General features: G+C 55.1%; 1 protein-coding gene and 1 long non-coding RNA gene across 2 annotated transcripts in view; one reads left to right on the forward strand and one right to left on the reverse strand.

Annotated features, from left to right (window-relative positions):
- The first annotated feature begins 395 nt into the window (after nucleotides 1-395).
- LOC128821887 (uncharacterized) lies at nucleotides 396-7316 on the forward strand. The gene is made up of 3 exons (XR_008441266.1): nucleotides 396-2396; nucleotides 4665-4864; nucleotides 7245-7316. It is a non-coding gene; the product is annotated as an uncharacterized LOC128821887 (long non-coding RNA).
- A 3061-nt stretch (nucleotides 7317-10377) lies between these two features.
- Nucleotides 10378-22009, reverse strand: part of MAPK4 (mitogen-activated protein kinase 4) — a 55178-nt gene continuing 43546 nt past the window's right edge. Inside the window, exons 3-6 of the mRNA XM_054003114.1 lie at nucleotides 20169-20313; nucleotides 15239-15400; nucleotides 13175-13376; nucleotides 10378-11156 (exon numbers count right to left, since the gene is read on the reverse strand). Coding sequence (XP_053859089.1) covers nucleotides 10469-11156; nucleotides 13175-13376; nucleotides 15239-15400; nucleotides 20169-20313 — 1197 coding nt within the window. The 3' untranslated portion in view covers nucleotides 10378-10468. The remainder of the gene's footprint in view (nucleotides 11157-13174; nucleotides 13377-15238; nucleotides 15401-20168; nucleotides 20314-22009) is intronic.

Genomic DNA, 22009 nt, shown 5'->3' on the forward strand with positions numbered 1-22009 from the left:
TAGCGAAGGATGGCATCCTACCCACTGGAAAACGACTACAGTTTTTAGAATTTTAGGAAATTTCCTCCAGAGTGAAGAGAGTCTGATAAGCAGAGCGCCATCCTGGCAGTACGGAGAATGGCTTTTGCTCTTTGAGTCACCATTCCCCTGCTGGGCAGTGCTGAAGGCAGGGCCATCCATGGGACTGTGCTAAAGCAGTGTCACAGCTGCTGGCCACAGTGTTCCCTCTGTGTCCTGCTTGAACTCCCCTGCATTTCATCCTACATGTGCTCCCGCCAGACATGTGTTGCTAGCTGAACCTTAAAACCCAGCTTCTCCTGTGGAAGAGGGCTGATATCAAAACCCTGAAACGTTTAGGCTGGAAAATACCTGATCGAGGGTATATCATGGTGAGTTTTTACGTCTCACACAAAGAGTAGAGGACAGAAATCCTTTACATCAATTGTGCATTTCATGACTTCACAGAACACACAGATATCTGGGTTCGGGACAGTGTTAGATGTCTCGGTTATGAGGCATCTGGGTAGGGAGATATGAGACAGTTACAAAAGCTGTGTTATAAGGCGAGCTTTGGCACTTACTCAGAAGCCCTTCTGTAGTTTAAATTACAGAGAACCTAACTCAATCAAGATTTAATCATCGATGTTGTGAAAGGAAGTCTCCAATTCTCAACAACTTCACAAACAGGATTTATCTCTTTTCTGAGAGCAAGGGAACTTGAGTCTCTTAAAAATCCAGCCCTACTTAGCTAACATGTTTTGTTTCTTTTTTCCCTCCTGGTTGAAGCTTGTTTTCCTCACTGCAAGGATCAGGTGGGCTGAGGCTGAAGCCAAAGCTTAGACTTAAACACAGGATTTGATCTGAGACCTTGGAAGAGGCTCCCAAACTTAGGTGCTAGAAGTGAGAATGTGGATTTATAGTTTGAAGCAGAGACACGCTGAGCTAAGTGGAGGAAAGTTTAGAGTTTCAGAGTTTAAGGTATAGAAAAAATAAATGTAGTTACAGAGGTAAACAGGAAGCTCAGAATGCAGTGCTGTAGGTTCATGTGTCTTAACATGACTGACTAAGAAAGCTCACACTGTAGCATGAGTCCATAAGATGAAATATTTAAGGATCAGTTCAAAAGTATAAATAACCTTGTTGGCAGTGTTTTATTGGTCAACAATTCCTTCAAAGGTCTTGTAACTTAGGGTCTTGTGGCCTTCTGAAGCATGCAGTGAAGATGTGAGCCGAACTCACCCTTCCTGTCTGTGTAGAAGATAGGAAAAAAATCACATAATCAAAAACAACTCAGAGGTCCTGTCTCAAATTCCTTCCAAAATTCCCCACAAGTGAATTCTCACAGGCCTGGAGCAGGACAGCAGTCAGGGTGTGTTTTCTGCGTGATTGAGCTCAGGAGGGTCAGTCCATTGCTGCTCCTCAGCCCCAGCGCTGCCCCACAGCTCCTGCGGAGTGCGGCCCTCAGAGAACGCTCACGGGAGCAGCAGCTGCACCTGCTGCTTTCGGGATGCTCACCTCACAGAGTGCTTACAGAGGCACAAACAACCAGGCATTGTGCTCTTTCAGCTTCTGATAAACTCGTGTGAATGAGACCTGTCCGTCATCCCTGCCCCAAATATCTGGGGAGATGCAGAGCTCCGAGAGCTACGGCACCAGGTTACTGCTCAGAAAGATTCCGACTTCTCATTTTGAGCTCCTCCAAGAGATCACACGTTGCTCTCTGTGAGACCAAAAGCAGCTTGCAACGCAAATCTTTGATATTGTTACAAGTGATGAGCCTCTTGGGTTTTACAAGCCACTTGGTTTAGCAGGCACAGCCATCAGCTCAGTCCTACCTGGGGAGAGGAACGTGGTTCATCCCTTCTGCCGCCCTTGTCAGAGGGGACACTGAACGTGCTGTCCAAGCTGAGGATGGGAACTTTTGTTCTTCAGCCACACTGATACAACCCAGGAGGCCTGGCCAGTGCAGGCTCGGGTCTCCAGAAACAGCAAAATTTCCTTTTCTGTTCTAACATCTGCTGCCAAAATACCAACCCAAGCAAGCAAAGTGCACAGCCACTCGCATGCAGGCAACAAAGCTGGCTTAAATGACTTTGCTGACCTTCCTGGGGATGACGTGCTGAAATACTTCACTGGAGAAAAACCTGCCAGACGCAATTCAGCAGGACTAAACACCTCCTGGCTTTCTTCACAGGAGCAGGGAGCACTCAGCACGCTGCAAACCCAGACCTACACCTGCTCCTCGCAGCTTGCACGTATCCCAGCAGGTGCGATCCCATTATTTTCCCCAGCAGGGGGAAAAGCTTGGCGTCAAATCACGGACCGCCAGTGCACCCTCCTGCAAATCTTCTGTGCGTCACAGGCACTGGAAATGGAAGCCTGCTGGAGGATGTCAGGTGAGAGCAGGGCTCTAGCCCTGGGGTGGCACCAGTTTGGGGTTGATCTGTGGGGGTTAACCCCGGCAGTGGATGGGGAAAGCAGGAACCCAAGTTTGACGAATTTCCCTGCAGAGGGCGGCCTGTCCTTGCCTAAGACGGCTCACGGCCCCAAGAGCTGCACGACTCTGAAATCAGTTTTAGGCAGGACACGCGGCTATTCCCACCTGCCGGCGGCCGGGAAAGAGCTGCCTTGCGGAGTGCCAGCCCTGGCTCGAGGGCATCGCCCGAAAGGAGACCTTTGTCTGGCTGCAGTTCTGCACCCCAGGCACTTCAGCTGGAAACAGGCTCCCGCTGGCGCTCCCTGAGTCGACCACTCTGCTCTTCCACGGCTTCCCCTCCCAGGATTTCTCCCTTCACACCCTCTTTTCTCTGTCCTCAGTGGGCAGATCCTGGCTCTTCTACGGTGGCTGCTGAGCAGAGAGCTCTGCGGGCCCAGCAGGGACCTCAGCCAGCGGTGAGCCGGGATGTGTGGGCTCCGTGCCTGCCCTTCCCTGGACCAGCTGCTGCAGGAGCTGGGCTCCCTGGGGCTGCCACTCGTTTTAGCTGCAGTGCCCCAAGCCAGGTGGCCTTTGAAGGTACCTTCCAACCCAAACCATGCCATGATTCTATAAAAGCTTCACAGCTGGAAAAGAAAACCGGATCACACCTCACTCTTTTCATCAGTCAGACTCAAAGCATTTTTTTTTCACCACCCCTCCCACCCCGTCCTATTTTGCAAGTGAGATCGAGGACACACACACAGGGCTCAGCAGAGCTCAGGGAGGAGCAGGCTGCAGAGCAAGTCCCAGAGCAGCTCAGCCTGGCTCCTAAACACAGGCTTGGAACACCAGGGCTGGCTGACAGAAGCTGAGTGTGAGCACAGTGACGCTCCTGTGAAGATCCAGCAGCACGGAGAGACCGTGTCACTCCTGGGGGAGCGGCTCAAAGTGGCAGACGAGAGGAGGGAGCAGCTCAGCCTTTACTGACAGCTCCTGTGTTCCAGGGATGTAATTTGGAGTGACACAGTACCTGCTGTGGGAACAGCCCCTTGCCCCAGTGCAGAGGTGACAAACAGGTCTGCCCACGCCAAGCTCGGTCGCGTGAAATGTCACTCCGTGCCTCTGGAGACACGGGAGTCACAGCCAAAGGAAGACACCAGGGCTCCTGCTGCCAATGCCTCCCTGGTTAAATATTTCAGCGTGTTGCTCAGCAGCTCAAGGCTGACATTTCTGCCACCGGGGCCTTGGGTTCCCCGTTTGTTTATCCATCAGAGGCTGAGGGACAGCACAGCCTGTCTGAGGATTAAGGGGTGACACAGTGACTGCCACCCAGCTCTCTGCAGACACCACTGCCACGTCCCTGTCCCCACACAGGTCTCTCCTGCTGCCAGGGCTGTGGGGCAGCTCCCCCAGGTGCTGGTGGCACTCAGAGGGTGCTGGGGCACAGCTCTGGAAGCAGGCGGCGGGATGAGATGTACACAGCTCAGAAACGGCATCAGCCACGCACAGGCAACGCGAGCCCCTGATCTGCTGCTAATTTGGGGCAGAAAAGCTGATTCCTCTGCATCCTTTTGTAGGAAGGGGGTGGTGAGCTGTCTGGGCTGTGGGACACAGAGCTGCTCAGCAGGCTGAGTTAGTGGCAGGAGCACCTCAATGTGCAGCCTTGTTCTGCTGCAGTGACAGACTTTTGAGCCCATAATGAATAAACATCACATACCATCTTCTCTGGAGAGAGAGGATTTTCTTCTTCCTTCCTTTCACAGAGGACACTTCCATGGGATACACAAGGAAATCTGGAGGCCCCTCCAATTTGTATTTAACTGTTCCCAGGAGGGTTCTCTCTGGTCTGTGGACCTCCCTGAGGACTGTGCACCTACAGTGGACAGACAGCAGCGGTACAAGTGTCCCTCTTGCCTTGCCCAGCTTTCCTCACACCCAGCTGTGCCCAAGGATTGACTCCGGAGCCTGAGGAGATGTTCTCAGGCAAGGCTCTGCTGTGCCCCTGCAGGGACCGCTCTGGGGACTGAGGAGTGTTCCTTGGTAGGACGCCAGTGCTGCACATCCACACTCATCCCGTACATCCAGCTCCTATAAAAACGTGGGCTACTTGCTCAGGGATGGAATAACTCCAGTATCCACCACCTCCAGCAAGCTGGAAAAGCAGGTGGCTTGTATGAGCAGAGCTCAGATCCTCTGTGTATTTCACTTGTGGTCTGCTGACCTCTTGTCTGTTTTATCCCTACAACAGCACAGGAGAAGTTCTCCTAATGGAGGAATTCCCATCTCCTCGGGTGAAGGAGGGTGAGAAGATGTGGCTGACCTTTGTCATGAGAAGGCAAGATGGAGCTGTGAGGTTGGAAACAAACCTTCCCGGCCTGGAGTCCTGATCCGGGGCTCGCCAGGCGTTCAGCACATGGAACACTTGTGTTTATGTGTGCACACACAGAGGTAAGTTCTGCTGTGCCTGGCGGAGTCCAGGCCTTGCACACAGCAAATCTCCTCTCCCCTTTCCCCTCCTAAACTGCGGAGTGATTTAGGGAAGGACTTACCTGGATAACCGGTGGCTTCCCAGCGTCCAGCTGCTCGTGGGCACAGGGATTTGCAGAACACAGGAAGGACACTTGGGGCTGAAAGCGTTTTCTTCCCTCCCTGCATGTCACTGCTCCCTGGGGAAATGTCACTGCCTGTGGGTCCCCAGGTGGGAGCCACCGGGAGCTGGGGCACTGAACTGGTGTGACGGGACACTTCTCACTGAGCGCTCCCGCTGGCGCTGCGGTGCCCAGCAGGCTTTAGGGACAGACAGACACACATTTTAAAGGGAGCATTTCCGCACTAAATTGCCATCCTGCCCCCCATCCATACGGCACGAACCCACCCCATCGCTCCGAGAGCAGCGGGCTGGGCTCAGGGAAAGGCGAGGGCACCGCCGGCTCCGTCCCCAGCCCTGCTCACAGCCAGGTGGGTGCTGATCCTGCGGCTGCAGCTCCCCTCGGCACAGGACCTGGCCAGGTTCAGGCTGTTCCACTGACCCCCACTTCCCTCCTGAAATGCCTGATGGACTAGCAGAAATGTCCCAGGAATTTGAAATCTCTGGAAGATGCAAACGCTTCATGCAGCGTTGACTTACACAGGAATTAACTCTATTTTTCAGAATAGCCTGTGCTATCAAAGATGCCCTTGGGTATATTCTCTCCAAAGCTTCATAAAAATTCATATAAACCTCCTAAAACACATAATTTTCACTGCAACATTAATGAAAGCAACCATTCAGAGATCCTTTTGTTACACTTTATTCCACCACAAGCCAAGACCAAGCAGGGTAAGACCCTGTGTGAAAAGGTTGTGTTTTTTAAAGACAGAATCTTTTTTATTTTAGTAAATAAAAGCCTACTCTGAATTTAGCAATGTGATTGTTATAAACCAGCTTCCCCAGCGCCTAGATGGCAGTTTAAAACACCGGGGTGAGCACAGCTTCAGAAAGTGAAGATGCACTTTGAGAGGACTCCATTCACCCGAATATTGTACTGCTTCAAAATCAAACTCTGCCTTTCAAAATGTCAAAGGCAACAATTCACAAGCAAACACCATATGGTGTATTTGTTCTCCTCTATTCCTCTTAGAACCAGCTGAAAAAGAAAGAACATTTCAGAGCTGAAATGTCTGCATGCCACACTATACAGTGTTCTCACTGCAAGCTCTCAAAAGCTGTAGATGGTGGCATGAAATTGCTCCAAGGGGCAGAACTGATCATTTGCAGTCCAGTCTCCAAAAAGCCCGCTTGTAAAATTCACTGACACTATGCTGTGGTTTTGCTCTGGGATCTGGGAGGGATTTGCACGGGAAAAACCTCCCAGGATGTCCCCAAAGCCCCTTTTAAAAGGCATCTGAAGTGGATATTTTTGTTACAGCAATGGTGAAGCTCTGAAGGCCTGGTTAGTGTAGCTCTGCGATGGTGTAACAGCTGCTGAGTCCCAGCACGATTAAAAATAAACTGCAGCAAAAATAGTCACAAATTTGTGACTGAGGAAGAACAATCACTGGGGCAGCAACAGAACCGTTGGAGGAATCTTTTTGACATTTATGGGAGATTTTAAATCACCTTCCTGATGGGTTGCCAGGCTCCAACCCGTGGCCAGTGGGTGGCCATAGTGGAAGGGCAGATCCTGGCGAGGAGCCACCAGGAGCAGCTCCCACAGTTTTCAGGGAGGGATTTTTCTGCTCCCCCTGTTGCTCTCTAAATAAAACCGGAAGAGCCGGGGCCCAAATCTCTGAGTCCAGGGCGTGCACCCATCCCAGGGCCACGTGATGACACCACAGTGTCGTCAGCTACAGCAGCGCTCTGTGTCTCTTTCCATGAATGCCCTCTGCAAATTTACTGAAATACCTGATGGGTGATCTTGCACTGAAACGATTCTTTGAACTGCGTGAGGCACAGATAATGACAAAGTCTAAATTCCCTCCCCGTGATCCTGAGTGCTCAGACAGCCTGAACCTGCCAAAACAAAGCTGGGTGAGGAGCAGCCCAACACCAGGTAACCCCAGAACGCAAATATGATGTGATGTGATGCAGGTCTTCATGTTCACTCTTAAAGGTCTTTTCCAACCTGAGTGAATTCTATGATTTGCAGAAGAAACCTAGACACCAGAACTGGAGTAAACACTTCACAATAAAAATAATAATAATTTGTAAAATAATTACACACTGCCACGCAAGGAAGGCTCAGGCCTTACATTTTATTTCTGCAAATGAGAGACAGATCTGGCTTGTGATCAGCTAAGCACACTCAGGTAACAAATTAAAGCCATCCCTCTTATCCCCTTTTCCCAGCAGGTGACGCTGAGGTTTTAGAACAACATTAAATAAGAGCTCACAAAGCAAGATGGAAAATCCAGAGTGGCGGCAACACGCTCCGTTTGCTTGTTACTGAGTCCGTTTTACACTTTAATTGTGGGCCCACAAGACAACACTCAAAAGCAAAACTGTTTCTTTCATGGACATAATAAATAGTCCTTCAGGCCTCTGGAGAAGAAGTGACAGCCCATGGGAAATGGCTTCTGGTGTCAGGGGACGTGGCCACCGCCGCCTGCCAAGGAGAGCGCTGGCGTGGTTTGCGCAGGCCGAGTTCTCGTGTCCAGCCCCGCGGCAGCACGGCGCTGCTCCGTCTGCCAGAAGAGCTTCCAGGGTCACCGAGCTGCTCTCCTCCTGTGGGTCCGGCCTCCGCTGGCTCCGGGCGCTGGCCCCCAGCGGGCCGCTCCGCTCCGCTGCAGCGCCGCGCCGCTCCCACCGGCATGGACGGGCTCCCGCCGCCTTCTCCTCCCCTGGCACACCTCCCTCGAGCCCGGCAGGCCCAGCTCCAGCCCTGCTGGCTGCTGCAGGGTGCCCAGCACAGCTGAGCGGGACTGTGGGCAGCGGGATTGTGGGCAGCGGGACCGTGGGCAGCGGGACTGTGGGCAGCGGGACCGTGGGCAGCGGGATTGTGGGCAGCAGGACCGTGGGCAGCGGGACTGTGGGCAGCGGGACCGTGGGCAGCGGGATTGTGGGCAGCAGGACCGTGGGCAACAGGACTGTGGGCAGCGGGACAGTGGGCAGCAGGACCGTGGGCAGCGGGACCGTGGGCAGCGGGATTGTGGGCAGCGGGACTGTGGGCAGTCAGATCGCGGGCAGCGGGACCATGGACAGTCGGATCATGGGCAGCAGGACTGTGGGCAGCGGGACCGTGGACAGCGGGACCGTGGGCAGTGGGATTGTGGGCAGTCGGATCATGGGCAGCAGGACTGTGGGCAGCGGGACTGTGGGCAGTCAGATCGTGGGCAGCAGGACTGTGGGCAGCGGGACCATGGACAGCGGGACCATTGGCAGCGGGATCATAGGCAGCAGGACTGTGGGCAGCGGGACTGTGGGCAGTAGGGCCATGGGTAGCAGGACCGTTGGCAGCGGGACCGTGGGCAGCGGGATCATGGGCAGCAGGACTGTGGGCAGCGGGACTGTGGGCAGTAGGGCCATGGGCAGCAGGACCGTGGGCAGCGGGACCGTGGGCATTAGGGCCATGGGCAGCAGGACTGTTGGCAGCGGGACCGTGGGCAGTAGGGCCGTGGGCTGCCGGGGCTGGTTGGATCTGCTCCAGCACGGGGGCGGCTGCTCCTGCCATTGGAATGTTCCCCGCCACCAGTGAAAGTGCTGAGCTTTAGTTGAGGTATATCAATCATCTGCAACACCCCAGAAACCAAACCTCTGTCTCTGTCCTGTTTCCCCTTTCTAAACCACTCTGGGGGACATCCAAACGCTCAAAGCAAAAACCAGAGACAAATGGCTTTGCCTTTCTGAGGCCTTCTCCATCAGCTTTGCCTTCCAAATGCCTTCCCCACCCCTGCACCTGGACTTGCTCCCCATCCCATCCTTGCAGCTGGCTGCCTTCACACCAGTGCTGCTGATCGGCTGGAGCAGCGGCATTTCCATCACCCCGATGTGAGATCTTCACAGTAGGAACACGTTTTTGGGCTTGTCAAGGCCTACTACAGCTAAACCTGCACCTGGTCCCTGCAAGAACAGAAACCAGGGCTAATACAGTAAACACTGCTGCTAGTTCTCGGAGCCTCACGTGAGTTTCTTCACATCTCAGAGCGTTTAGCAGATTGCTTGTTAAAAGGGTAGAAATAATTCACATAGCAGTAGTTAAATATGGGCCTTGCAGTACTAAATACAGCAGTTTCTCTTTTACAAGTCTCAGCAGCGCCGCTGTGCCGGGCAGCACAGCAGCAGGATGGTGAGGAAAGCAGAGGCTGTCTTGTATGGCACTGTTTACAGATCTCCCATTTAAAAAGCTGCCGAGTTGGGTTAAATATAAGTATAGAACATTTCTTCCATATACAAACTCTTGTTAGCTGATTAATTATTAAGGTGCTCAGAAGTGTGGATGAAAACAGAAGGTACAGTAGATCAGTTGTGTCTTCATCTATTTACACACAGTTGCCTGCTGACACCAGCATCTTCCACAGAAGCTGGGAGCAAAGTGGCCGGTTACGAATCTCATGCCACAGGAACCCGTTGTTTTCTTCACGAGATCTTTGTCAGGAGGAAAACCGGCAGTACCCCCGATTCCTTTTCCGGCAGCAGAGGTGGGTGGGAGCTGAGCCCTTGCTGAGTCCGTGTGGCTGGAGGCGCCGGGCGGCGTCACTCCGTGGGAGACCCTGCTCCCAGCTCTCAGCTCCCGCCCAGCCCTTCTCTCCCCGCCGGAATTTGCTGGTCTGACGGCAGCTGTCCGAGGCAGGACTCGCAGCACCGAAGCGCATCGCGTGGGCCCTCCTAAGTGCCTCGGAAAGCTCAGATCCCCGTGCATCCCCTGCTGCACCCCGTGCAACCGAAGGGAAGATTTTGGTGTGAGAAGCCACTAACCAGCAAAAATGCACTTAGCAAAAATTTTGTCTTCTCCTCAGGAAAAAATAAATCCCCAGCGGCCCATACTTTGTAGGTCAAATTTCTCCCCCATTAACATTCTCAGAGAGTTATTTTTTTGTCGGGTGGCCAAACTCTACCTCTAGTTCCATTCTGTGCTGACTGATGGCTGGCATCACTTTATTCCGTACCTATGCTCACACAGGTGCCTCGGAGCGGCTCAAAGTTCGGCGTTTTGGGAACCTGTCCAAGCAGGAGGGTATCTGACCATACTGAAAATGTTAATTGCGTCCTTGTCATTTCAAGTTGCTATAGAAAAAGGAAGTAAAATAGGTCTATTTGACTACTGTTTGTAAACCTACCATGTACTGTCGTTTTTCCCCTCGTACATTTAAGTTTCAAACAGGTCCCAGAGATCGCAAGGCAAGATTGTTAAGGCAGTGTAAGAAACTCAGTATTTCACTCGCACCTCCCGATCCCCTTAGAAGCACTTCTAAGGCATCAAAAGGGGCGTGTGGTTTGTGCTTGCCTTTCCCGGAAAAGGCGCTTGGTGCAGTGTGAAAAGGGGATGCTCAGAGACACCCGGGAGCCGCTGGGCCCCGGGCAGCGGCCGCACCGCCCCAGAGGAAGAGGGAGGCGCGGTGGGGCCCGCGGGGCCCTCACCACCGCTCCTTCTGGTACACCTCCGCCTGCACCATGTCCCCGGGGTGCTCCGAGATGCAGGCCCCGTTGATCTCGTTGAGCTTGTTGTCCGGAAGATCCTCGGGCTTTGTGCAAAGTTTCAGCGCCCTGGAGATGAAGACGTCCAGGTTGAACTCGGGGTCGGTCTCGCTGCTCACCTCCGCGGGTTCCTTGCGGAGGCGGTGAGGAGAGGAGGGCAGGCTCCGCTCCTGCATCTCCGGCAGAGAGCTGGGGCACTCCAGCCCCACCTGCGTGCTCTTCACCCACTGGGCAATCTCCAGAAACAGGTTGGATGGCTCCTCTTCCAGCGACAGCTCAGCTGCGGGTGCTATGGTTGCCCTTTTCCAGTGCGACAAATCCAGGATCAGCTTGGGCTCTGAGTAGTGGTGGGGCTTACTGTCCCTCCACAGCAATTTGTCCAAATAGGAGGGCGATCCCACTTTGTAATCACACGATTTCCCACAGTCGGCATCAAACACTCGGTCCATGGACGAGTGGGACAGCTCCAGGAACCTCTCCGAGCTGCTCTGTGAGTATTTCCGCGGGTCCACCTGCGCCTCCTCCGCGGTGGACTCGGAGCCCGCGCGGGGGTCCCGCTGGACCTCGTCCATGTCGTGGTGCTTGTCGTGCCTCCAGTCCAGGTCGGAGGAGAGGCTGATGTGGTACCTGCCAAAGACACGCTGCTGTGAGGCACGGGCAGCACGGCCTCGCTGGCAACCGCAGCGCCCAAACCAGCCCGAGCACTGCTGCTGCTCGCCTGGCCTTCTGCTTGCTGATTTAATGTCTCACTGATAGCACAGATAACCTTCTTCTCTGTTATAATGTCAGGGGGCCAATAACTTTTATTTATCAAGAGCCTGAGATGCAGGAATAAAAGCCCAACAACCAAACCAAGCGGCCTCTTCCTTCAGATGCCGATCATCTGCCCTCCACTCGGGAATAAAAGGTGATTAACACCATTAATAACCAATCTACCCCTCAGCCCACAGACAGGTACCACGGCAAGAGTCCTTCCTGCTTGGTGACAGAGCAGTAAAAGACATCGACTTAAAACTGACAGCACCAGAGCACACAGTCTCAAGCTGCGCCAGGGGAAATATAGGTTGGATGTTAGGAAAAAGTTTTTTTATGGAAAGAGTGATAAAGTTCTGGAATGGTCCGCCCGGGAGGTGGTGGAGTCCCCATCCCTGTGTGTGTTTAACAAAGCCTGGATGTGGCACTGGGTGCCAGGGCTCAGTCGAGGGGTTGGGGCTGGGTTGGACTCGGTGATCTTGAAGGTCTCTTCCAACCCAGTGATTCTGTGAATTCTGTGAGCAACCCCACTGAGGCTGGACATCACCACTTTGTTCTGATTTCAAGGACCCAGAGCATTCCTGGGGGGTCACCTTGCTCAGTGACAGCTTCTCCAGCCAGCTGACGTCCCTGCCTTGCACCTACCCGACAGCACCCACGGCTCTCCCAGTGACACCTGATTTACAGTTCCCAACTGAGCTGCCTGTAGGACACGTTGCCCCAGGTGCTGGGGCTCTGTCATGGCAATAAACTGCTCTTCAGGTGTCCCGCAACACACAGCCAAAGTCACCTCCTGTCCCCAAAACACCTGGCTCGTGCTGCAGAACCCACAGCCTGCTGTCGGATGTCCCCAGCTGGGGGGGCAGGACAGCCTCACTCAGCTTCTTGTGCCACACCAAGAAAGCCAGCCGAGGTGACAAGGTGTCCTCCAGCAGCTGAGCTGCTCTGGGGGCTGTCCCTGCCAGGGGATCCCTGTGGGGATACACTGGAGGTAGATATCCTGCTTCCAGCCTTCCTCCCCACCTGGGCGAGCCCCCAGCCTGACGCTTGATCACTCGGGCAAAGAGACTAATGACAGTGAAGGCAAGGTGGGGGCTCCTCTGGGTGATCTTTTCAGTGCTGGTGAAACCCAGTGGATCAGGAAGGCGAGGAGGTTTAATTGCTCTGCAGAGAGGAACAATGCTGCAGGCATCCTCAGCCTGTTCATCCCCCACAGCCGGAAGGAGCTCTGCAGAATACTGAACCTCGTTAATTCTTAGCTGCTTATTTCGTCCTGCCTGCTCTGGTGCTGGGACTGGCCCAGTGACTGGGGAAATCACCTAGAACGTGAGAGACCTCAGCTCAAGGCTTTCAGCTGTTCTAAACTTCCAGTACGGCTTCCAGCAAACCATCTAAACATCAACACAATTCAGGATTTTTTACAAGGCCCCCAGATCTGTGGCCTCTGGGGCTTACGCACCTTGAAAAGTGGTGAATATAGCGCAGGGCCAAATCGGGCATTGTCCCCCAAAGGTACAAGAATTACAGTATTTTGTAACCTGTACTATAGGGACAGAGGGCAGAGGTAAGGGCTGCAGAGCCACTTAAACCCACATGGAAACAACCTGGGCTGTGAATAAAAGCAAGAGCAGAAAGGTACTCAGCGACTGGGGTGTGCAGGCTCGGCTTGTGGTCCCTGTGGAATCCAGGATGAGCCTCTGGGTGGCTTCAGCCAGGCGCCAGCTTGTGCTGGAATTACAACATGGCACAAAGAAGGAAAAGCAGGCATCTTTCACGGGCCTGGAACACGGGTGCTGGAATCCAGCCACGAGCACGTCAGAGACTCACCAGCCCAGCCCTGCCTCAAGCACTCCGGGCAGGATCTGCTCTCCAGCCCAGCCCTGGTACTGTACCTGTCCCAGTTGGACATCTGGCTCTGGTTGGCTTCCATCAGCAGGATATCATCGATCTCGTCCTCGATCCGGAACGGGTGCTGGGACACCGGCTCGTCCTCGGGGCACGAGTACGGGCTCATGTAGGGGTGCTGCAGGCCCATCTCGGCCGTTAATCGATCCACGGGGTTAAAGGTCAGTATTTTCTCCAGAAAATCAATAGCTGCGAGGCAGAGACAAACAAGCTCACCAATTCCTCAAAAGCAGTAACGACCACGACGAGCCTCGCGGAGCCCCCTGAACAAATCCCCCTGAAGTAAGGGACGAGTCAAAGGCCACCCCCAGGTGGACCCAAACCAGGCACTTCTGTCCTTGCTGCGTCCCCCTGCCCCTCACGGGAGCTGTGAGCTTGCAGGGGAGCAGCCCTGCAGCCCTCAGGGGTCACCTCCTGCGGCACAGCCGGGGCAACGACTGCGGGAGCACCCTCGCACCCGCGCAGGACAGCAGGCGTGTGTCACACACACCCAGGGCTCCGGCCCTGGCACAGAGCTGGCATCTCACCCTGGCACAGAGCTGGCATCTCACCCCGGCACAGAGCTGGCATCTCACCCCGGCACAGAGCTGGCATCTCACCCCGGCACAGAGCTGGCATCTCACCCCAAAAAGGCCTCTGGATGGCGCTGGGATCTGACTCCACGCCCTCAGATCCGTTTGACAAGCACGCTGCCTTTCAGACAAATGATTCCACCTCTTAGGTGCGAATGAAGTGGATTATATTTACTGTAATTTTTAAAAGCCTTTGGCGTGATTGATGCTGTGAAATTATTTTGCCTCTTAATGTTTGAAGAATTCTGAGCGGCTAAAATAATTTTAGAAAGACTGTGGTGCGTGAAATCTTTCTGTGACGGCAGGAAATTTAAGTGCAATTAAACCTAAACGCAGAGTGTTTGCTATGATTGCTTTGATGATTCCTTCTACTGAGGTTATGTGAAAAGGTAAAATCCCGTCACTGAAGTTGTTGCTTATCCAGTTGATCCTTTCATGGGAAAGTCCCTTTGAGTTCAGGCAATAAAAATAGGAATAATGCCTTTCTTCAGATACAGCTTCGTATTGAAACCTTCAGGAACATCCCCGTTAAAGGTGTAATTGTGTGAATGGGACAGTTTCTGTCGGGGCAGAACCCCTCAGCAGAAAGGACAGCCACACGTGCTGCCCCAGAGCTTAAACATTAACCAATTTACGACTGTCTCCCGCGAGATTACCTCACAGCCCGGACTAATTAAGCAGGAAGGAATCAATTGCTCCATAAGGTCACAACAACGCATTGCGGGTTAATATATTGTGATGCACCGCGGGTCAGCGAGGCAGGAAAATGACAATGAATTGTGTGAGGGGTGCGGGTGACCTTTCCTCCTGCAGCCACGGCAGGGAATAAATCCGCTGCTGCTTGCCGGAGGCTGACACGGCCCTGGGTACCCCGGGCCCATGGATATCGTGTCACCAGGGCCAGGCACGGCACATCTCACAGTGAAGAGTCACGGCAGCAAACCTGAGCTGAGCCTGGTCCTGACCTCTTCCCAAAAGCAGGTGGCCAGGCCTGGTTTAACCCTCAGAAGGAGCTCAGGACAGCACTGCTCGGTGTTCCTGTCCACACCACCTCAGGAGCCGGGGTGTTTGTCCGGAAAAGGAAGGAAAAGCCTTCCCTTGCTGTGCTGCACGACTGTGCTCAGGACAGAAGCACAGCGGGGGAACAGACGGGGCTCGGAAAGAGCCTCTGGGCTGAGCCCTCGCTCGGGGAACACACAGGAAGCCAGGCATGTACCTTCAAAGGGCCTTGGAAGCGTGTTTCACCCTTGGGAGCCGCCTGTGAGCAAGCTACAGCATCGTGAGTGCTGTCCTGCGGCAGGGCCCGAGGACAGGCCACCCGTGAGGGGACAGCAGCGGGGACGCCTGAGCTACAGCCAGGGATGTGCACCCCCTTCTCCAGCACTCAGGCCCCTGGCCTTGCCGGACAGCTCCAAGGAGACAGCTCCGAGGACACGGCAGCCAGGAGAAGCCCCGCCGAGCCAGTGGCCACCACGGTACCTTCACCGTCCACCTCGGGCAGCAGCTTGCGCAGCGGCTTCCGCACTTCCCACGTGCTGTTGATGAACATGGGCATCACCTTCAGCAGCTCCTCTTTGTCCTCCTGGTGGATTACGGGGATCGTCTCCAGAATCAGCTGCATCTGCTCCAGCTCGTGGCCCCCTGAAAGGGAAGAAGACAGCAGTGAGACGAGATGCAGGAGTTAAACTGGGGCGGGTGTGGGCTACTGTCAGCTCCGGGCGTCCCCAGGCTCCACCTTTAAAGTATTTTGGTGTCCAACCCCAAGAGGAAAGGCGTTTTCTGACCGGCTCCCGGTGGCTGCCGGGCACCAAGTCATGGCTCTGGCGGTGCCAATCCCCACGGCTGCCGTGCGCCGTTACGCGTTCTCAACCCTTTTCCTTCAGGACGTGTTTTCCGTACAACCCCGCGCCCCGCTCAGGGCTGGCTGCCGGTCGGTGAGAGGAGAGGAGCAGCAGAGCCAAGCAGAGCGCCTCGTTAGCGAGCGCTAATCCCACTCTTCGGGCTCTCCTGGATGTCACCAGGAGCTCCGTGGCGGATCTCCAGCCTCCCGCGCGTGCAGAGGAGCCTGGCAGGAAGGTGGAGCCGCGCCGTTGAATTTCTGCCCGCCAGGAGGGCTGGCTAGAAATGCTCTGTCCTCAGAGGCAGTGTCGGAACCCAGGACACCCCTCTGGCTGCCCTGGCTGCCTCGAGACCCTGGCAGGGAGCTCGGAGACCTTGGCACCAAGTCAAAAACACCTGTGGCTTTGATTCTAGCCCATGGAAAAAGCTGCCAACTCTGTGTGAGGAATTACAAGCCACAAGGGTTTGAGCAGTGTGGTAGCTGAATTAACACAGGGTAGAAAAGGTAGAATTTTGGGGTTTTTAGAATGGGGTTCAAGGGGACAAGATGGATGGATTTTGGTGTGTCCTGACTTTCTTCTCCTTCTCCTTGCCCTCTATGTCTTGCTGTGATGATGACACTGTTCTATTGGTTTAAAGTACAGACACACTGTCTAACATAAATGATAGATATTAGCTATTAGACATTATTGCAAACATGGCACACGTAGTTTTTAGTATAAAATGTAAATGCCACCCGAGGCGGCACACAGAATGCCATGGCCGACCTGCTGGACAGAGCTCAGCAAGTCAGAGAAAGAACGTTCTAGATAAGGAAGAATAAACAACCTTGAAAAGCCGACCCTACACATTTCAAACCTCTTCTTTGGCTGCTAAGAAACAAAGACTTTTACAATCTTAAGGTCATCCCAACACCCAGACCCCCAAAAAGGCAGGACCAGCCGCTGAGAGAGGGAGCAGCCTGGGGCAGCCAAAGCAACGGGCAATTTTGGGCTACCTGCTGTCCCAGTGCTGCATTTCAGGCTGCTTCAGTGGCGAGCAGCGCCCGCCCCATCCACGACAAGGAGAGCCAAGCTCATGGATGGCCAGCACTTCTGATCAGCCCGCAGGGAGGGCGGGGACAGGTCACAGGAGATGGGGACCGCTTGCCCTGAGGCAGCCCCGTTCCTGTGCAGGTGTTTGCAGGGGCTCTCCTCCACAGCCCAGAGCTCCCTGTGGGTCAGCGCGAGTTTTCCAGACTCACACCTGTGGAGCTGACCCCCAACACAGCCCCCCCCGGGCGAGGGTGGGGACAATCATCGATGCTGGCGAACTCTCTTCTCCCATCCTGGCTGGCCACCCTCAGGCCACAGGGCAGAGCTGTGACACGGCAGTGAACTCGGGCAGCCCCAAAGCGGCGCTGACGGAGCCCAGCTGGTCACCACCAGGGCACAGGGCCGCTCGGTCAGCGCCCGGGGAGGAGACAGAGCCACAGGAAAAGCAAAGAGGACAAAGGAAGGGACGCCCTTCCCATATCAACCCCGGGCAGATCATCCCTTCCCTGCAGAAGAACTAATTTTAGGTCACTCAGAGATTCACAGCGTGACTCCAGGGGAAACTAAAGGTATCTACCAGAAAATGAACACCTTGTTAGTCAGGCTAATTCCCAAGCTGTGATCAAAATTACAGGGTGATGAAAGTCACAAAGCCTTTGTGGCTTTTCTCTCAGTGCAGCCCCAGCCACCGCTCACCGAAGATACCTGGCAGCGTGTTTAGTCACACAAAGGAGCTGCTAATGCAATGCTGGAAGCCTTGAATTATGGCTCTCAAGAAACCCCATTCTCTTCCATTATCCTCTATTTATGGAATTCCCAGGGACCTTTTTCTGAAGGTATTAACTCCTGAAAAGGAGAACACGAACCACAGGCAGAACAAACGCAGCAGGCTGTTGTTACCCAGGGAGAGAACGAGGAGCTCTGCACCGTGTCTTGGAAAAGAGAACCTTCTCCAGGCTTGCAGCCAAGTCCCAGGGAAGCACCCGAGCCTGGGAGTAAGCCCTGATCCCATGGGAGAAGCCCCTGTGCCATCTCTAGCTCTTATTCACAGGCACGGCCCCGCTGGTGAACCCCATGGAGATCTGCAAGGACAGATGTATTTTCCTTTTTTCTCCTCTTTTCTCCTTTTTCCCCCGTTTACTCCTGCTTCCACTGCCGCATCTTTCGGTGGAAAAGACACAGGAGGGAGCTGTAGCCGCTCAGCTATGGACACTCTTCCCTGCTTCCTGTGCTGCTGCTGGTGGGGAGCTCCCCCAAGGCCTGCAAGCCAGGCTCCAGCTGCCGAGGACGTGCTGCACTCCGTGAGCCTTGGGACAGCCGGCTTTGCTGTGGCCTCCCAGGGCTCTGCCGAACCCGAAGCACCCAGGGAAGGGCCTCTGGAAGGGGCTGGGAGTCCCTTTTTGCTGCACGTCCAATAGCTGGTGTGGGAGGATGGAAGCGGTGAGTGGCATCTATGCCAAATAACCAATCCCCTTCATTTACCCGCCTTGCTTAAGCACCCCAGATAGACTACCGAGTTAATTATATTGATTTATGCTAAGCACTCAATTTAAACTGCGCCGCTGACGCACTCCGGAGAAACCATTCACCCAGGGCAAGGCGCTGCTGCAGGTTGGAGGCTTTCTCTGAACTACACTGCTGTTATTTCCCACGGGGCACTGGCTGGCCACCCAGGGCTCTGTGAAACCCTCGTCCTGCAGGGAGGGAGGCTGCAGCTCTGTGAAACCCTCATCCTGCAGGGAGGGAGGCTGCAGCTGGCTGGGGGTGAGCTCCTTCTCCCAAGCAAAGAGGAGAAGAGCAGCAGCAAGGCAAAATTCATGTTGCTGTGTGGGTGTTTGTGAGTTTTAGCTGCTCTGAGGGGCTGGGCTTTACTCTCCTCCTCTCTGGACGGCAGCAGGTGAAAGACACCACGGGCATGCTGCCTGCTGCCAGGTTCCTACCCTAGCCCTGCCCTACCTGCTGGCACAGGAGGAGGCCAGGAAAAAGGGCCAGGGGCCCATGACAATGATACATTTTCAAAGCCACCCAAAAGGAGTTGGTATTTTGAGCTTGGTTTTGATCCCTGCCCGTTAACCAAGCATCCTGCCAGCACCTGGGGATGTTAAGTGATTTCTCTGGGTTGAGAACTGATTTCTCTGCCCGAGAACAAGGGATGCTCGCAGCGTGTGTCGGGCTGAGCCCAGCCTGTGGTGCGCCAAACCCCACCTCTGGTCACCAAATCACCTCAAATCACCTCTGGTCTGCACCTGCTGAGGGCTGCCGGGAACCAGCCTGGGGAGGTTCCTGCTCTGGGGCAGGGTTCAATCAATCCCATCCCAGCACTGCTTCTGCCTCTGCCTTACCACGAAATGAGCTTAAAGCACCACCTCGGGTACCTCAGCGGTGCCAGCCAACATTACTTACACCATGGGATCCACAAGGAGCAAAAAAGAAACCCAAGCTGGGGCTGAGAGAGGGGTCAAGCACAGTGTGAAAAGCCAGAAATGCTCGGGAGCTGTGCTGGGGTGGCCAGGGGAGCTCGACAGGCAGCTCTTGTTTTGCTGTTTGACGTGAGGAGTAAGTGCAGGGGAACAGAGACTGCAGCATCTCCCAGCAAGGTCAGGCAATGCCCTGCAGGTGCAGATGTGCCTGCTCCTAGAACATATCCCAGGGAAACACCAGGAGCAGACAGGTTAAGTGCACAATTTTCAAAGCTGAAATCCCTGGACTGGAAAGTTTTGGTGGAATTGAGGACAAAAAGAAGGAAGGAAAGGGAGGCACTTTTAATGATCTCTTCATAATGGTACTGACTGCTTATTTTTAAGCTTTCACAGAAGAAATATGGAAGCCGCAGGCAGGAGCAGCTGCAGCCAGGTCTGTGGAGCTCAGCGGTGCGCTGAGATATCTGTGAAGGAAACGTCCTCCTCCATTATTAACGGGTCTGATTATTTATTTACACAACTCTGCAAACAGCTGCTCGCAAAACGCGTTAAACCCTGTCGTTCAGAGCACTGGCAGGCACGGAGGACAGCCCGGGAGGAGCTCTGCTGCAGCCCTCAGGCCGGACAGGGAGCAGCTCCTGCAGCAGGCAGAGCTGCAGCTCCTGCAGCTGCTGCATCCCTCATTGAATGGCTCCGTGTCCCAGCCTGGGAAGCACAGCTTTGCTCCTGACACAGCATTTTTGGGACTCTATTAAATACATATTTTCTTCTCAATAACGTCAGAGCTGAGCTTCAAATGCTGCATTGGGAACTCCTTGCCGTGCTTTTGTTGTCTTCTTTTCTTGCACTTCACCTTTACAGCTGCAATCCGTGCTTACAGGTAAATCCTAAAAGTTACATGGCATTCAAACGTCTTCCCTCAAAGGAAAGAAATAGCTTGGAGACACCAATCACGATCCAAATCCACGGCATAGAGTACAAACCTCCTGAAACAGGGCACCAGCACCTCCTCTCCTCACACAGGGGAATTCCCTCTGCCGGGATAGGAAGCCTCGGAATTGGGTAGCAAGGAAGGAGGAAGGAAAAAAAGTGAATCAAAGGGAGACAGAAACCTACCAGCAAAGAGCATCCTCCCGGTCAGCATCTCAGCCAGGATGCAGCCAGCTGCCCACATGTCGATGGCTTTGGTGTAGTTGTTGGGCGACAGGAGGAGGCGGGGCGAGCGGTACCACTTCGTCACCAAGCCTTCGGACAGGTAACCCTGGAACAGCAGACAGGGCTCAGGACAGGAGCGGGCAGCAGAGCTCCTCCAGCCCGAGCAGGGAGGGCTCGGGACAGGAGCGGGCAGCAGAGCTCCTCCAGGCTGAGCAGAGAGGGCTCAGGACAGGAGCGGGCAGCAGAGCTCCTCCAGGCTGAGCAGAGAGGGCTCAGGACAGGAGCGGGCAGCAGAGCTCCTCCAACCTGAGCAGAGAGGGCTCAGGACAGGAACGGGCAGCAGAGCTCCTCCAGCCCGAGCAGGGAGGGCTCAGGACAGGAGCGGGCAGCAGAGCTCCTCCAGCCCGAGCAGGGAGGGTTCAGGAGGGGGAGAGGGCAGCAGAGCTCCTCCAGCCCGAGCAGAGAGGGTTCAGGACAGGAACGGGCAGCAGAGCTCCTCCAGCCCGAGCAGAGAGGGCTCAGGACAGGAGCGGGCAGCAGAGCTCCTCCAGCCCGAGCAGAGAGGGCTCAGGAGGGGGAGAGGGCAGCAGAGCTCCTCCAGCCTGAGCAGAGAGGGCTCAGGACAGGAGCGGGCAGCAGAGCTCCTCCAGCCCGAGCAGAGAGGGCTCAGGACAGGAGCGGGCAGCAGAGCTCCTCCAGCCCGAGCAGAGAGGGCTCAGGACAGGAACGGGCAGCAGAGCTCCTCCAGCCCGAGCAGAGAGGGCTCAGGAGGGGGAGAGGGCAGCAGAGCTCCTCCAGCCTGAGCAGAGAGGGCTCAGGACAGGAGCGGGCAGCAGAGCTCCTCCAGCCCGAGCAGAGAGGGCTCAGGACAGGAGCGGGCAGCAGAGCTCCTCCAGCCCGAGCAGAGAGGGTTCAGGAGGGGGAGAGGGCAGCAGAGCTCCTCCAGCCATCCCCGGTCACTCCTGTCTGCGGCCCCACCGCAGGGAATCCTGCCCCCAAGGCTGTGCTGCTGCCGTGGCCGGCTGGGGCTGCCTGCCCCGCGGCAAGCAGGGAGCTGGGGTGCACCAGGGTGGGGACAGGGGCACCTCAGGGCTCCACCAGGCAGGGCACTCGCTGTTTGTCACCATGGTGTTGCAGCACCACCTGCAAAGGACAGATGGCTCCGGCAGCACAGAGCTGCGGATCACACCTGCCCGAGTCATTCCAGGTCACCTCTGGAGGACTTGGATGTATCCTACAAATCCCAATCCCCCTCCACGTGAGACATTGTCCAGAAAATCAAAAGGGTCAGGGCGGATGGGCAGCGCAGCGTGGAAGGAAAGCCTCTTGTATCAGGGGCCGTCTGCATGGGGAGCAGAACTGCCAAGGGCTCTCAGCCAAGACTCCTACAACAAGATGCCATGGGAAAAGCGGGAAAGCCCTTCTGCAGAGCACCTAGCTGATGCAGGGATGGGAAACCCTGTTCTTCCTGCACTGAGCCTGAGCCCTGCCTGACAAATCAGCTCCCTCCCTTGTCACGGGCTGCTGCGGCTCTGGCACGGCGAGGGGCAGCTCCTCACACACAGCCCCACTGTGCTGGCACTGAGGATGGTGTGGGGCAGCTCCTCACACACAGCCCCACTGTGCTGGTGGTGAGGATGGTGTGAGGCAGCTCCTCAACCCCAGCCCCACTGTGCTGGTGGTGAGGATGGTGTGGGGCAGCTCCTCAGCCCCAGCCCCACTGTGCTGGCACTGAGGATGGTGTGGGGCAGCTCCTCAGCCCCACTGTGCTGGTGGTGAGGATGGTGTGGGGCAGCTCCTCA

Source organism: Vidua macroura, chromosome Z (assembly GCF_024509145.1).
Source record: "Vidua macroura isolate BioBank_ID:100142 chromosome Z, ASM2450914v1, whole genome shotgun sequence".
NCBI classification, from domain to species: Eukaryota; Metazoa; Chordata; class Aves; order Passeriformes; family Viduidae; genus Vidua; species Vidua macroura.